The sequence below is a fragment of the Bombina bombina genome, chromosome 4, assembly GCF_027579735.1.
Source record: "Bombina bombina isolate aBomBom1 chromosome 4, aBomBom1.pri, whole genome shotgun sequence".
In the NCBI taxonomy this organism is placed as follows: domain Eukaryota; kingdom Metazoa; phylum Chordata; class Amphibia; order Anura; family Bombinatoridae; genus Bombina; species Bombina bombina.
The window spans coordinates 347,323,575-347,340,796 of record NC_069502.1 but is presented as its reverse complement, the minus strand read 5'-3'; the positions used below and the strand labels follow the sequence as shown (position 1 = coordinate 347,340,796).

The window sequence follows — 17,222 nt, the reverse complement described above, 5'->3', positions numbered from 1 at the left end:
TTCCAGTTGATACCCCTGGGTCACAATTTCTAATGTCCAAGGATCCTGTACATCTCTTGCCCAGGCCTGAGCAAAGAGAGAAAGTCTGCCCCCTACTAGATCCGGTCCCTTCATGCTGTCTTGGTAGCAGCAGTGGGCTTCTTGGCTTGTTTACCCTTATTCCAGGTCTGGTTAGGTCTCCAGACAGACTTGGATTGAGCAAAATTTCCTTCCTGTTTAGTAGAGGAAGGGAAAGCAGAGGGTACTCCTTTGAAATTTCAAAAGGAACGAAAATTATTTTGTTTACCCCTCATCTTAAGGGGTTTGTCTTGAGGTAGGGCGTGGCCTTTACATCCAGTAATATCTGAAATTATTTCTTTCAATTCAGGTCCGAATAGGGTTTTACCGTTGAAAGGAATAGTTAAAAGCTTAGATTTTGATGATACATCAGCAGACCACGATTTTAACCATAGCGCTCTGTGCGCCAAGATGGCAAAGCCTGCATTTTTTGCCACTAATTTAGCAATCTGAAAAGCAGCATCTGTGATAAAAGAATTAGCTAGCTTGAGAGCTTTAATTCTGTCTAAAATGTCCTCTAAGGGAGTCTCTACTTTCAGAGACTCCTCAAGGGCGTCAAACCAGAAAGCCGCCACAGTAGTTACTGGAACAATGCAGGCAGTAGGTTGTAACAAGAAACCCTGGTGAATAAATAATTTCTTTAGAAGACCCTCTAACTTTTTATCCATAGGGTCTTTGAAAGCACAACTGTCCTCAATAGGTATAGTTGTACGCTTAGCTAGAGTAGATATTGCTCACTCCACCTTAGGGACCGTTTGCCAAGAGTCCTTGATGGTGTCTGATATAGGGAACATTTTCTTAAAATTAGGAGGGGGAGAGAACGGTATGCCTGGTCTATCCCATTCCTTTTTAACAATTTCTGAAATTCTTTTAGGAACTAGAAAAACATCAGTGTAAGTAGGTACTTCTATATATTTATCCATCTTACACAATTTTTCTGGAGGAATTGTAATAGGTTCACAATCATCCAGAGTGGCTAGGACCTCCCTGAGCAACAGGCGAAGGTGTTCAAGTTTAAATTTAAAGTATGCTAAGTCCGTATCTGTCTGTAACACATTCCCTGAATCTGAAAGTTCTCCCTCAGACAATAATTCCCTGACCCCCAATTCAGAGCATTGTGAGGGTACATCGGAAAACAGAATTTATGTTTACCTGATAAATTTCTTTCTCCAACGGTGTGTCCGGTCCACGGCGTCATCCTTACTTGTGGGATATTCTCTTCCCCAACAGGAAATGGCAAAGAGCCCAGCAAAGCTGGTCACATGATCCCTCCTAGGCTCCGCCTACCCCAGTCATTCGACCGACGTTAAGGAGGAATATTTGCATAGGAGAAACCATATGGTACCGTGGTGACTGTAGTTAAAGAAAATAAAATATCAGACCTGATTAAAAAAACCAGGGCGGGCCGTGGACCGGACACACCGTTGGAGAAAGAAATTTATCAGGTAAACATAAATTCTGTTTTCTCCAACATAGGTGTGTCCGGTCCACGGCGTCATCCTTACTTGTGGGAACCAATACCAAAGCTTTAGGACACGGATGAAGGGAGGGAGCAAATCAGGTCACCTAAATGGAAGGCACCACGGCTTGCAAAACCTTTCTCCCAAAAATAGCCTCAGAAGAAGCAAAAGTATCAAACTTGTAAAATTTGGTAAAAGTGTGCAGTGAAGACCAAGTCGCTGCCCTACATATCTGATCAACAGAAGCCTCGTTCTTGAAGGCCCATGTGGAAGCCACAGCCCTAGTGGAATGAGCTGTGATTCTTTCGGGAGGCTGCCGTCCGGCAGTCTCGTAAGCCAATCTGATGATGCTTTTAATCCAAAAAGAGAGAGAGGTAGAAGTTGCTTTTTGACCTCTCCTTTTACCTGAATAAACAACAAACAAGGAAGATGTTTGTCTAAAATCCTTTGTAGCATCTAAATAGAATTTTAGAGCGCGAACAACATCCAAATTGTGCAACAAACGTTCCTTCTTTGAAACTGGTTTTGGACACAGAGAAGGTACGATAATCTCCTGGTTAATGTTTTTGTTAGAAACAACTTTTGGAAGAAAACCAGGTTTAGTACGTAAAACCACCTTATCTGCATGGAACACCAGATAAGGAGGAGAACACTGCAGAGCAGATAATTCTGAGACTCTTCTAGCAGAAGAAATCGCAACTAAAAACAAAACTTTCCAAGATAATAACTTAATATCAACGGAATGTAAGGGTTCAAACGGAACCCCCTGAAGAACTGAAAGAACTAAATTGAGACTCCAAGGAGGAGTCAAAGGTTTGTAAACAGGCTTGATTCTAACCAGAGCCTGAACAAAGGCTTGAACATCTGGCACAGCTGCCAGCTTTTTGTGAAGTAATACCGACAAGGCAGAAATCTGTCCCTTCAGGGAACTTGCCGATAATCCTTTTTCCAATCCTTCTTGAAGGAAGGATAGAATCCTAGGAATCTTAACCTTGTCCCAAGGGAATCCTTTAGATTCACACCAACAGATATATTTTTTCCAAATTTTGTGGTAAATCTTTCTAGTCACAGGCTTTCTGGCCTGAACAAGAGTATCGATCACAGAATCTGAGAACCCTCGCTTCGATAAAATCAAGCGTTCAATCTCCACGCAGTCAGCTGGAGTGAAACCAGATTCGGATGTTCGAACGGACCCTGAACAAGAAGGTCTCGTCTCAAAGGTAGCTTCCAAGGTGGAGCCGATGACATATTCACCAGATCTGCATACCAAGTCCTGCGTGGCCACGTAGGAGCTATCAAAATCACCGACGCCCTCTCCTGCTTGATCCTGGCTATCAGCCTGGGGATGAGAGGAAATGGCGGGAACACATAAGCTAGTTTGAAGGTCCAAGGTGCTACTAGTGCATCCACTAGAGCCGCCTTCGGATCCCTGGATCTGGCCCCGTAGCAAGGAACTTTGAAGTTCTGACGAGAGGCCATCAGATCCATGTCTGGAATGCCCCACAGGTGAGTGACTTGGGCAAAGATTTCCGGATGGAGTTCCCACTCCCCCGGATGCAATGTCTGACGACTCAGAAAATCCGCTTCCCAATTTTCCACTCCTGGGATGTGGATAGCAGACAGGTGGCAGGAGTGAGATTCCGCCCAAAGAATAATTTTGGTTACTTCTTCCATCGCTAGGGAACTCCTTGTTCCCCCCTGATGGTTGATGTACGCAACAGTCGTCATGTTGTCTGATTGAAACCGAATGAACCTGGTCCTCGCAAGCTGGGGCCAGGCCTGGAGCGCATTGAATATCGCTCTCAGTTCCAGAATATTTATCGGTAGAAGAGATTCTTCCCGAGACCAAAGACCCTGAGCTTTCAGGGATCCCCAGACCGCGCCCCAGCCTATCAGACTGGCGTCGGTCGTGACAATGACCCACTCTGGTCTGTGGAACATCATCCCTTGAGACAGATTGTCCAGGGACAGCCACCAACGGAGTGAGTCTCTGGTCTTCTGATTTACTTGTATCTTCGGAGACAAGTCTGTATAGTCCCCATTCCACTGACTGAGCATGCACAGTTGTAATGGTCTTAGATGAATGCGCGCAAAAGGAACTATGTCCATCGCCGCCACCATCAACCCGATCACTTCCATGCACTGAGCTATGGAAGGAAGAGGAACGGAATGAAGTATCCGACAAGAGTCCAGAAGCTTTGTTTTTCTGGCCTCTGTTAGAAAGATCCTCATTTCTAAGGAGTCTATAATTGTTCCCAAGAAGGGAACCCTTGTTGACGGGGATAGAGAACTCTTTTCCACGTTCACTTTCCAGCCGTGAGATCTGAGAAAGGCCAGGACAATGTCCGTGTGAGCCTTTGCTTGAGGAAGGGACGACGCTTGAATCAGAATGTCGTCCAGGTAAGGTACTACTGCAATGCCCCTTGGTCTTAGCACCGCTAGAAGGGACCCTAGTACCTTTGTGAAAATCCTTGGAGCAGTGGCTAATCCGAAAGGAAGCGCCACGAACTGGTAATGTTTGTCCAGGAATGCAAACCTTAGGAACCGATGATGTTCCTTGTGGATAGGAATATGTAGATACGCATCCTTTAAATCCACCGTGGTCATGAATTGACCTTCCTGGATGGAAGGAAGGATAGTTCGAATGGTTTCCATCTTGAACGATGGGACCTTGAGAAATTTGTTTAAGATCTTGAGATCTAGGATTGGTCTGAACGTTCCCTCTTTTTTGGGAACTATGAACAGATTGGAGTAGAACCTCATCCCTTGTTCTCTTAATGGAACAGGATGAATCACTCCCATTTTTAACAGGTCTTCTACACAATGTAAGAACGCCTGTCTTTTTATGTGGTCTGAAGACAACTGCGACCTGTGGAACCTCCCCCTTGGGGGAAGTCCCTTGAATTCCAGAAGATAACCCTGGGAGACTATTTCTAGCGCCCAAGGATCCAGAACATCTCTTGCCCAAGCCTGAGCAAAGAGAGAGAGTCTGCCCCCCACCAGATCCGGTCCCGGATCGGGGGCCAATATTTCATGCTGTCTTGGTAGCAGTGGCAGGTTTCTTGGCCTGCTTTCCCTTGTTCCAGCCTTGCATTGGTCTCCAAGCTGGCTTGGCCTGAGAAGAATTACCCTCTTGCTTAGAGGACGTAGCACCTTGGGCTGGTCCGTTTTTACGAAAGGGACGAAAATTAGGTCTATTTTTTGCCTTGAAAGGCCGATCCTGAGGAAGGGCGTGGCCCTTACCCCCAGTGATATCAGAGATAATCTCTTTCAAGTCAGGACCAAACAACGTTTTCCCCTTGAAAGGAATGTTTAGTAGCTTGTTCTTGGAAGACGCATCAGCCGACCAAGATTTCAACCAAAGCGCTCTGCGCGCCACAATAGCAAACCCAGAGTTCTTAGCCGCTAACTTAGCCAATTGCAAAGAGGCGTCTAGAGTGAAAGAATTAGCCAATTTGAGAGCATTGATTCTGTCCATAATCTCCTCATAAGGAGGAGAGTCACTATCGAGCACCTTAAGCAGTTCATCAAACCAGAAATATGCGGCAGTAGTGACAGGGACAATGCATGAAATGGGTTGTAGAAGGTAACCCTGCTGAACAAACATCTTTTTAAGCAAACCTTCTAATTTTTTATCCATAGGATCTTTGAAAGCACAACTATCCTCTATGGGAATAGTGGTGCGTTTGTTTAAAGTAGAAACCGCTCCCTCGACCTTGGGGACTGACTGCCATAAGTCCTTTCTAGGGTCGACCATAGGAAACAATTTTTTAAATATGGGGGGAGGGACGAAAGGAATACCGGGCCTTTCCCATTCTTTATTAACAATGTCCGCCACCCGCTTGGGTATAGGAAAAGCTTCTGGGAGCCCCGGCACCTCTAAGAACTTGTCCATTTTACATAGTTTCTCTGGGATGACTAAATTTTCACAATCATCCAGAGTGGATAATACCTCCTTAAGCAAAATGCGGAGATGTTCCAATTTAAATTTAAATGTAATCACATCAGATTCAGCCTGCTGAGAAATGTTCCCTAAATCAGTAATTTCTCCCTCAGACAAAACCTCCCTGGCCCCCTCAGATTGGGTTAGGGGCCCTTCAGAGATATTAATATCAGCGTCGTCATGCTCTTCAGTAACTAAAACAGAGCAGCCACGCTTACGCTGACAAGGGTTCATTTTGGCTAAAATGTTTTTGACAGAATTATCCATTACAGCCGTTAATTGTTGCATAGTAAGGAGTATTGGCGCGCTAGATGTACTAGGGGCCTCCTGAGTGGGCAAGACTCGTGTAGACGAAGGAGGGAATGATGCAGTACCATGCTTACTCCCCTCACTTGAGGAATCATCTTGGGCATCATTGTCATTATCACATAAATCACATTTATTTAAATGAATAGGAATTCTGGCTTCCCCACATTCAGAACACAGTCTATCTGGTAGCTCAGACATGTTAAACAGGCATAAACTTGATCAGAAAGTACAAAAAACGTTTTAAAATAAAACCGTTACTGTCACTTTAAATTTTAAACTGAACACACTTTATTACTGCAATTGCGAAAAAACATGAAGGAATTGTTCAAAATTCACCAAATTTTCACCACAGCGTCTTAAAGCTTTGAAAATATTGCACACCAATTTTGGAAGCTTTAACCCTTAAAATAACGGAACCGGAGCCGTTTTAAGCTTTAACCCCTTTACAGTCCCTGGTATCTGCTTTGCTGAGACCCAACCAAACCCAAAGGGGAATACGATACCAAATGACGCCTTCAGAAGTCCTTTATAAGTATCAGAGCTCCTCTCACATGCGACTGCATGCCATGCCTCTCAAAAAACAAGTGCGCAACACCGGCGCGAAAATGAGACTCTGCCTATGCTTTGGGAAAGCCCCTAAAGAATAAGGTGTCTAAAACAGTGCCTGCCGATATTATTATATCAAAATACCCAGATAAAATGATTCCTCAAGGCTAAATATGTGTTAATAATCAATCGATTTAGCCCAGAAAAGGTCTACAGTTTAAATAAGCCCTTGTGAAGCCCTTATTTACAATCGTAATAAACATGGCTTACCGGATCCCATAGGGAAAATGACAGCTTCCAGCATTACATCGTCTTGTTAGAATGTGTCATACCTCAAGCAGTAAGAGACTGCACTCTGTTCCCCCAACTGAAGTTAATTGCTCTCAACAGTCCTGTGTGGAACAGCCATGGATTTTAGTTACGGTTGCTAAAATCATTTTCCTCATACAAACAGAATTCTTCATCTCTTTTCTGTTTCTGAGTAAATAGTACGTACCAGCACTATTTGAAAATAACAAACTCTTGATTGAATAATGAAAAACTACAGTTAAACACTAAAAAACTCTAAGCCATCTCCGTGGAGATGTTGCCTGTACAACGGCAAAGAGAATGACTGGGGTAGGCGGAGCCTAGGAGGGATCATGTGACCAGCTTTGCTGGGCTCTTTGCCATTTCCTGTTGGGGAAGAGAATATCCCACAAGTAAGGATGACGCCGTGGACCGGACACACCTATGTTGGAGAAATGGCTACTAAAGCATCAGAGGGTCCAGTATTTACATTAATACCTGGCTTACTGCGTTTACCTTGCAGTTTAGATAATACCTCAGTGAGGGTAGTTGACATAACTGCAGCCATATCTTGCAGAGTAAAAGAATTAGATGCACTAGAGGTACTAGGCGTCGCTTGTGTGGGTGTTAAAGGTTGTGACACTTGGGGAGAATCATCCTGAGAATCATCACTTTCATTTCCTAAAATATGTTCTTTACAGTGTAAGGCTCTATCAGTACAAGAGGTACACAATGTAAGTGGGGGTTCCACAATGGCTTCTAAACACATAGAGCAATGAGATTCCTCAATGTCAGACATGTTAAACAAAGTAGTAATAACCACAACAGTTGGTAAACACTTTATTTATTGAACAAAACTATTTTGCAAAAAAACGAGTACTGTGCCTTTTAGAAATAAAAGCACACAATTTTTTCCCAAACACGCTTAAAAACGTCTATGAACGTTTAAAACCTATGTATGGATATATAATGTTGCCAAAAATTATTGCATCCACATGCAACGATTGAATTTACTCTCTAAAGGAATATTAATTTTTAAAAAAAATACAATTTTCTAAATAATGACCCCTGCACCTCGCCACAGCTCTGCTGTGGCGCCTACCTGCCCCGAGAGAACTGCCAAATGAATCGACACCAATCCGGATAGTGAAAAACACAGATAGGGCCCAACCGGAGCTAATGTCTGCTGTCTCCTTTAGAGTAAACTGCGCATCTGAGGTGCGAAAATAGGCCCCGCCCACAATGGACGTCGCACTAAGAAATTCAACTACCGCATGGGAAGCGGTTATAAACAGCCAAGTGGTCCCCAAACATCTACACACAAAATAAAATCTATTTTACTGTTGTCCTTCATAAATAAACAAAAAAAAAAAAAGTCCCAATGTATATGCTGCTTATGAAATGTGCTGCAATAATGTAAGAAAGAAAAACACCCAGTAGGATAGTAACTCCCCTTTACATTTAGGACTACTGCTTACCCTGTTCCCATTATAAGGAACCAAATACAGCCAATTCTGATATACAAAGTTTCCTCAGAAAAATTAGGCTGACACTTACCTCAAATGCTGTTTATTGCACGAGACCATCCTCCACACTGAAGAGTTTCCTTCATATTACCTTCAGATCTGTGGGAACCATAACTGACCTTAGTAACTGCTGCTAAGATCATCAATTTCAGGGAGAAATCTTCTTCCATATGCTCCCTGAGCAAAATAGTACTCACCGGTACCATTTAAAAATAAAAAACTTCTTGATTGGAGAAATTAAAACTATCATTTTATCACCACTATCACTTTACCCTTCCTATTACTAGCATAGGCAAAGAGAATGACTGGGGGGAGGAGTCAAGGAAGGAGCTATATAACAGCTCTGCTGTGGTGCTCTTTGCCACTTCCTGTTAGCAGGAGGATAATATCCCACAAGTAAGTATGAATCTGTGGACTCGTCATATCTTTGCAAAAGAAATATATATATATTGCCACCCTAAGGGTTTTCTTCAAAACAACATAAAAACAATCTTAGGTTTATAATGACCGGTCAATAAAAAAAATGTTTAAAAAACTGGATTCACAGTCCTTACCTGATGTATTTAATTGGAAGAGGAGTGTGTGTTAAATGTCTGTTTCTGATCCAAAATATTGTCACAAAAGTTGCAGCTGTTTTTAGCTTAACGTGGTGCACCAATTTTTAGTACAAAGTTCTGTTGCTTACACAATTCGTTAAATCACTTTTCACAAAACTTGTAGCTGTTTTCAGCTGAGCGGTATACACCAAAACTGCAGAAAAAAGGGTTTACTTTTATCATTGTGGCAGAGTAGATCCAAATTTTCTGTTAAGAACGTTTACCTTTCCCTGCAGGGCGACAGAAAGGGCAACATTTGGATCCATTCTGCCACGCTTGATCTTTTATTCATCTTTGTTGTTTTTTTGTTGTTTTATAAATTGAAGTAAAATTTTATATATATTTCCACATATATTGTTGCTCTGTCCATTTGTCCCCCTTAGCCTAGAGCGCTCTATTTTTTTCCTTTAGTACTTTTTAACCTTTTAGTGCTAGCAGGTACTTATATAGAGCTTTTAGAGGTTTGTTAAGCGCTACTCTCTCTTCTCATTTCCTAAACTTATCATATATGACCTTATAACAAATACACCTGGTATTTCTTAAATCAAGGTGTCAATAACTTTGCCAAACAAGCCTCTATTGGACAAAATAATAAGTTCAATCACCAGGTATTCCAAGCCAAGGTCCAATGATTTTGATGATAGAAATGACTCTTGAGACAGAAGGTGAGTAGATGCCACAATAGGCAAGACGACATCTGAACTAGGTCTGCATCTTAAGTTCTACAAGGTTAAGCTGAAGCAATCAGAATCATTGATGCCCATTCATGCTTGATTCTGGCTGTACCAAAAAAGGAGGGAAGAATTAAATCAGCTTGAATGACCAATAAGGCATTTACCTGAGGATCCCAGGGCAAATAACAATAACAAGGAACTTTGTGAATCAACATTCAACTTTGAGTGTCCACCTCCCAGACCCAGTTGTTGACTTAAGGAACATGAATGGCTGGGATCACAATCTGATGGGTCTCCTCCCTTCTGATGATGCAAGATACCTCTTTCATTGCTGATGATTAACATAAGTCACTGTTATGAAATTGCCTGATTGGAACCAAATAAAAGGTTCCTGTCAGAGACTGGGGAAAACTCTAAAAGGGCCTTGAGTTACAGAATGTTGAATGGTCTCCTTTGGATGTGAGGTTTCCAAATTTCTTGTGCCTCAAATTTGTCTACATTACTGTTCAGTTTAGCTGCAAAAAGGAGCCCCCCAGAACTATGGAGTAATAAATCTAGCACAATTCCAAGGGCTGTTTCATTACCTGGTCAAGGAAAATCTTTTGCGTTAAGTCCATCTGAGGTAAGTCCTGATTTCTTTAACACAGAAGAGAATGTTGCAGAGGCCTGAGAGAACCCCTAAAAAAGGGGACTGCAACTGAGACAGGAACCATCAATTGCATCCTAGTACAAGCTGACTGAAGTTTTCATCTGTGCTCTTCCATCAAAGACAGAATCCAGGATACGGAGTCTATTTTCGACACCTGGAAGGAGACAAGTGGTTGGGACCAGGGAGCTTTTCGACCCATTTATGCACCAACCATGGGCTTGTTTCCATTGAGCCGTTAAAAAGCTCCATTTTAGTACCAGGTTTCTATAGAATTATTTAGCGCATTGTGTGCAGTTGCCCTTTTTGTGTAGGTGTAAGTTAGCGTTTGTGTTAACACTTCCACCCGATGCTGAATTTCTTAAAAATTAATTGGCTACTATTGTAACCCGACCTAACACTACACTATGTGCGGCTCCTATATTTTACCTGTCGCTCGCTATTATGATAAAAGCAAACACCTAACGCATGTACAATATCTACCTCTCAACCACCACCACCCCCCCACCGCAATAACTAATAAATGTATTTACCCCAATCCGCCAACCCCCATACCGCAAAGTATTTATTAAAGTCATTAATCACTAAACCGCCATTCCCCCACATTGCAAAGTACATATTTAAACTATTAGCCACTAATTTCCCATCCCCCCACAACGCAATCTACCTATTTAAACTATTAACCCCTAAACCGCCATCCCCCCACAATCTAAAGTACCTATTTAACCTATTAACTGCTAAGCTGCTATCCCCCGCACAACACAAAGTATTAATCTAATTAGTAAGCCCCCTAACCTAACACCCCCTAAGTTAACCCATTACATAATATAAAAAAGATTATTAAACAAATAAATGTATTAAACTACAAAATTAATCCTAATCTAAAATTTAAAAAAAAAATATCACAACATTAAATAAAACCTACGATTTAATTTAATACAAAATCTAAGATTACATAAAATAAAAAAATACTAAAATCACAAAAAATAAAAAAAAAAAATCGAAGATTACATAAAAAAAATAAACAAAATTATCCAAAATAAAAAAAATTAAACCTAATCTAATACCCCTATAAAAACAAAAAAGCCACCCTTAAATAAAAATACCCCCTAATCTAAGACTAAACTACCAATAGCCCTTAAAAGGGTCTTTTGTAGGGCATTGCCCTGAAGCGATAAGATCTTTCACCTGAAAAGAAATACACATTAACCCTTAACAGTAAAACCCCCAAAATAAAAAAGATCTAATCTACCCATTGCCCTTAAAGGGGCATTTGTATGGGCATTGCCCTTAAAAAGGCAATCAGCCCTTTTAAACAGTCAATAGGATTTAAGCAGCTCTAATCCTATTGGCTGATTTGAAATGTTCAGCCAATAGGAATGCAAGGTACCCCAATATAAAAACGGGGACCTTGCATTCAAGCTTCAGTGTGCGGCAGAGATTGCATGAAGAGGAGGCTCCGCGCTGGATGCTGTCGTTGTCGCCACCGGTCCTGGTCAGCTCCACGCCACCGGAATGAAGATAGAAGATGCCCCTGGGATGGGCAACAGTGAGTAAATTTTTTGGAGTTAGTGTTAGTTTTTTTTGGGGGGGTGGGCTTTTTTTAGATTAGGGATTTTTTTTTTTTTTAATGGGCAGGAAAAGAGCCAATTGCCCTTTTAAGGGTAATGCCCATACAAATGCCCCTTTAGGGGCAATGGGTAGATTTGATTTTTATAGTTAGGTCTTTTTTATTTTGGGGGGGTTGTGTGGATGGGGGGTTTTACTGTTCGGGTTAATGTGTATTTCTTTTCAGGTAAAAGATCTTATCGTTTCAGGGCAATGTTTAGTCTTAGATTAGGGGGTGTTTTTATTTTGGGTTGGCTTTTTTTTTTATAAAAGGGTATTAGTTTATTTTTTTTTATTTTGGATAATTAGGGGGCTTAGTGATTAGATTAATACTTTGCGTTGTGGGGGGGATGGCGGTTTAGAGGTTAATACATTTTATTGTTAGTTGCTATGTGGGTGGCAGGTTAGATTTCAATGGGAAATAGGACTTAAAAAGCTTCTTTTTCCTATTTTACACCTAGTTGAGTTGGGTGTAATTTTTCTCAATGTATCATCAGCCTCCGATATTGTATTAACGGCTTGCGTGGTCACTGGAAACCTGGTATTACGTCTAGATTAGCGGCTTCTAATAGTTTGTATGGGACACAAAAATGTTTTCGGCAGTCGCAGTCCTGTTGTCGAAATTGAGGTATAACGGGCCGTTTGAAGCAGTCGGTGTACGATATTGCTTTCGACAGCATATTTATCGGTTTGCGAGCGCACACAAACCTAATTATGGCTCAGTTGAAACGAGCCCCATGTCTGCAAAGCAGAGCCATTCAGGCCGGGTGTGCTCAACTACCAGCTGAAATAAGGGAGACTGGACTAGAATATCGAGCAGATAGACACTAAAATGCCATGAGTATGAGGGGAATTTTGGCGAGGACAAAAAGCAGAGCCACAAAACTGGCCTTCCTGCACTAGAGTAAGAATAGTACATGTAGTCTCTGCCTTGAAGGTCAGAGCCTTAAGGAATTTGTTTAGAGACAGGCATATATAAGAAGGAAACCAATTATGGCACAATATGCAAAACTAAGTGCGATCAGACCACAACGAGTTGAGAGACAAATGGAGCCAGACACTAGCACTTTTAAAAGGACTATTAAATACAGTAGAATTGCCTAATCAACAAATTCACATTAACAAGACAATGAAATTGAATTTGAAATGAGCAGATATTTTTCTGACAAAATTTAAAAATGTGTTTACATTTCCAACCCCCTGTATCATGAGACAGACATCAGCCACTCACAAAAGGCATATACGTACAGTATACACTGTGAACTATTGCAGATGCTCAGTAGGAGATGGTGCCTCAAAAAGCGTAAATCTACTGTGCACAATTTGAGAATGGAAGAATTATGAAAGCTTAATTTTGACTTAAGTGGTCATTTAATAAACGATTGCAATGTAGGAGTATTTTGCTTCCTCCTAGAGAACAGGAAGTATATACGTCATGTGATGATTCATGGACTGTCCCTATCACTTAAAAACCAAGTGACCCAAGACAGAGCCTGATTTGTTTCATCTATTGATACATCCTCCCTTGGAAAATGTATATCCTCCTTTGGGTTCCAATACCAGTTATATGCTAATGATACCCAAATCTATATTTCCATTCTTAATCTCGCTCCTTCCTTACTCAACCAGATTACCAACTGTCTCTGCAATTTCTTTACTAAAATGTTTTCGGACTACCTCCAACTCAATCTGTCTAAAACCGAGCTGCTTCTTACTTCCCTCTCTTAGAGGCATCCAACACCTGCCAATTCTCCTACAGTTGGAAACTCTACTCTCAACACCTAACCCCGGGTCTGCTGTCTTAGGGTAATACTCAACTCTGACCTCTCATTCTTCCCACATGTACAAGCTCTTACCAGATCTTGTTGTGCACACCTATGCAAGATTTCCAGAATTCAACAACTCCTTACTCAAAAATACTATTTCATTCCCACTATTGCAACTACAATTCATGTGACAAGCTACCCCAAACCTTATGTATCTGCACGCTCAACCTATAGACTGTAAGGTCTTTGGAGCAGGGCCCCCCTCCTCCTGTACTAGTTTTGTTTAGTATGATATGTTTTTTGCATCTTATTACAAATCTTTGTCATGTATACCCATATATCTGTACCCAGAATTTTGTGGCGCTATACAAATAAAGAAATGGTAATAAAAATGAGTATTTTGATTAAATTATTGGTTCAGTTTACTGACAAGGAAGCATTCTAAAACAAGTTCAGGGTGGTATGTGTTGCTACATTTTCATATTTATACTTAGTTTATAAATGCCGTTATGTAATCTTCATTATATACTACCTATTATATTACCAGCTGTTTACTGATTTTGCTTGCTTTTCCTGTCATTTTACTCTAAAAGCTGTAGTTCGCTTGTAATTGTGCTGAGCCTGGGATGATTATTTTTTTCTAACAATTTGAGTTTTAAAAGTTTTTAAAACATTTTGTACACAGTTATTTTTGCAATGCATTTCTGATGCATAAATAAAAAATAATTCAGTCACTTTAACAAACTTCTTCTCGGAGTATCTCCACATTCTATTTTAAATAATAATAATAAATTAAAGACCACAGCGGGAGAAGTTAATTGTATCTTAATCTGAATCTACAGGACAGACAAAGCCTGTTTGAGCTTCACTTGACAAACATTTGTTTCACAATCATTTGAACTAAAGCCTTTGTGCCCTGTAACTTCCACCCCATAGAATGATAATTGGAATATTTGCTAGATTTTCATGTGAATGAATTCAGGATGAGTAAAGGTTCAAACAGGAACTCTCAAGAGTCTGAGTACCTACGTATCTTTCTCTAATTGGCATCAGCAGAAACTGCAAAACAATGCACTTATACTAACAAAATGATCATTGCTAGCCTTGCTGTCTGCAGACTCACCCAGACTGACTCCTCCTAGACAAGTGGTGGGCGGAGTTTGGGTATTTAAAAACAACTGCAGCAAATTAGATTTTATTTTTAATCTGTTTACACTTAGATGTTATTCTATAGCAAAACACAAATGTCGTAATTACAAAGGGTTTACTGTCTCTTTAATCTTTTGTGTTTTCACTAAGCACTCTGATATACATAATTAAATTGTTCCATAAACATTATATGTAGATTAAAATAGGTTATTAAAATATTCTTCATGTGTATTCAAAAAAAAAAAAAAAATTCTTACACAAACACATTTAGAAAACATAAGACAAATTCATACCTAAAATGCAAACTCGATATTTCAAACAAAAATAAAAAAATTTCCTCGGATATGATTTTTTTCTTGAACACAGTGTGAAGTATTTCACCCACTTAATGTTAGGATATTTTGTTATATATTTATATATTCAGCAGTTCTGCACGGTTAAATATTTTAACATAAAGAGCAGCAATATAAAAGCTTAAACATTTGTTATTTTAATATTTTGTCACTCAGAAGAAATGCAAACACAGAAGAGCTTAGTGTATGGAAATCCAAGTTCAGAGAGAAATATGTATGAGTGCATGTTTTAGACGGTTCAGACAGAATTTATTTGAAATCTTTTTCACCTAAATACATCAGCAATTGAAACTATTCAGTAAACATTTCTGCTCCTTCCCCACCGGTAGCATCTTGAGAAATGTGTAGATCTTCCAACATCTCTGCAAGACTAATTCGTGGCGCTCCTTCCTCGTCAGTGTCACTTTCTACTGGAATATTAGCATCTGAGAAGAAAGAGAGAAACATGCATAAAATGTACATGGGGAATAGATAAAGAAAATGACATCTTGCTCAGTTGTCAGACAAGCGAAGCAAAAAGGGAAAACTTTTTGGACCTTGCTTACAAATGAAGAATATTGCATTTCCTTGTTTTATTCAGTTCTAAAATTCATGTTAGAAGCAACTGTGCACTCAGATGGCACTCCGTCATTTTCTAAAAGAAGGCAAAATCTAAAACAGTTTTTCAGGGTTTTGTGTATTTTAATGGATGTACCTGTACTGAGAAAAATATATATTTATTTGTATACTTGTGATGTGTTTCACAGCAGATCAGCCAGTGAACAATCGGTCCTTAAGGTCCAGTTTCATTTCCTTTTAGCCTCAAAATCGATTGAATAGTGCTCTTTCATATGCATGATACAAAAAAATATATAGAATTTTCTGTCCCTTAAAGGCACAGTAAAGTCAGAATTAAACTTTCATCATGATTGAGCATGCAATTATAAACAACTTTTCAATGTACTTCTGTTATCAAATTTGCTTTGTACTCTTGGTATCCTTTGTTGAAGACTAAATCTATGTAGGCTTATAGTAGTTTAGGAGTGTGACCGAGTCTATAATAGTAATAATAATATTAATAATAATAATAATACTAAGGCTGCAGTGGTTGCAACTATGTATAACATTGCTATAAACAATGTTGCAAACACTACTACCAGATGGCTTAAGACGTGCACACTCCTAAACTCACTTAGGATTAATCTTTAACAAAGGATACTAAGAGAGCTAAGCAAAACTGATAATAAAAGTATTTGGAAAGTTGCTGAAAACGTCATATTCTATCCAATCCATTTAAGTTAAAATTTTGATTTTACAGTCCCTTGTAGTGTTCTTAATTTATATATATGTAAATTAGCCTTTAGTTTATATACAACATTTCTAGAGCTATATTTACAAGTAAATCATTAAACTCTGATGATATTTTGCAGCTTAAATGAAACTTAATATAATTTACAAGTTCTATTTTAGGACTGTACAAATAATTCACAAAGGATGCCACATGAGAATGTTCTTCACTCTACAATCAAAACACACACACCCCATACTTATACATAAATATGTTTAAATATGCTATAAAGCAGGAAAGTAAAGTCAAAATGAAATACTTATGATTCAGATAGAACATGCCGTTTTAAAAAAACATAATTTATTTAAGAACTTACCTGATAAATTAATTTCTTTCATCTTAGCAAGAGTCCATGAGCTAGTGACATATGGGATATACATTCCTACCAGGAGGGGCAAAGTTTCCCAAACCTCAAAATGCCTATAAATACACCCCTCACCACACCCACAATTCAGTTTAACGAATAGCCAAGAAGTGGGGTGATAAGAAAGGAGCAAAAGCATCAAAAATAAGGAATTGGAATAATTGTGCTTTATACAAAAAAATCATAACCACCACAAAAAAAGGGTGGGCCTCATGGACTCTTGCTAATATGAAAGAAATTAATTTATCAGGTAAGTTCTTACATAAATTATGTTTTCTTTCATGTAATTAGCAAGAGTCCATGAGCTAGTGACGTATGGGATAGCAGATACCCAAGATGTGGAACTTCCACGCAAGAGTCACTAGAGAGGGAGGGATAAAATAAAGACGGCCAATTCCGCTGAAAAAGATCCACAACCCAAATCAAAAAAATGAAATAATAAGCAGAAGAATCAAACTGAAACAGCTGCCTGAAGTACTTTTCTACCAAAAACTGCTTCAGAAGAAGAGAAAACATCAAAATGGTAGAATTTAGTAAAAGTATGCAAAGAAGACCAAGTTGCTGCTTTGCCAATCTGATCAACAGAAGCTTCATTCCTAAAAGCCCAGGA

At 39.7% G+C, this 17,222-nt stretch overlaps 1 protein-coding gene and 1 long non-coding RNA gene across 3 annotated transcripts in view; one reads left to right on the top strand and one right to left on the bottom strand.

Moving 5' to 3' along the window:
* The window catches only part of LOC128656280 (uncharacterized), a 285,310-nt gene that overhangs the window by 217,142 nt on the left and 50,946 nt on the right, over positions 1-17,222 (top strand). The window lies entirely within an intron of this gene.
* The window catches only part of NMD3 (NMD3 ribosome export adaptor), a 67,210-nt gene continuing 65,023 nt past the window's right edge, over positions 15,036-17,222 (bottom strand). For both annotated transcript variants that reach the window (XM_053710106.1, XM_053710107.1), the window contains exon 16: positions 15,036-15,346. In XM_053710106.1, the coding sequence (XP_053566081.1) occupies positions 15,213-15,346 (134 nt within the window). In that variant the 3' untranslated portion in view covers positions 15,036-15,212. The remainder of the gene's footprint in view (positions 15,347-17,222) is intronic.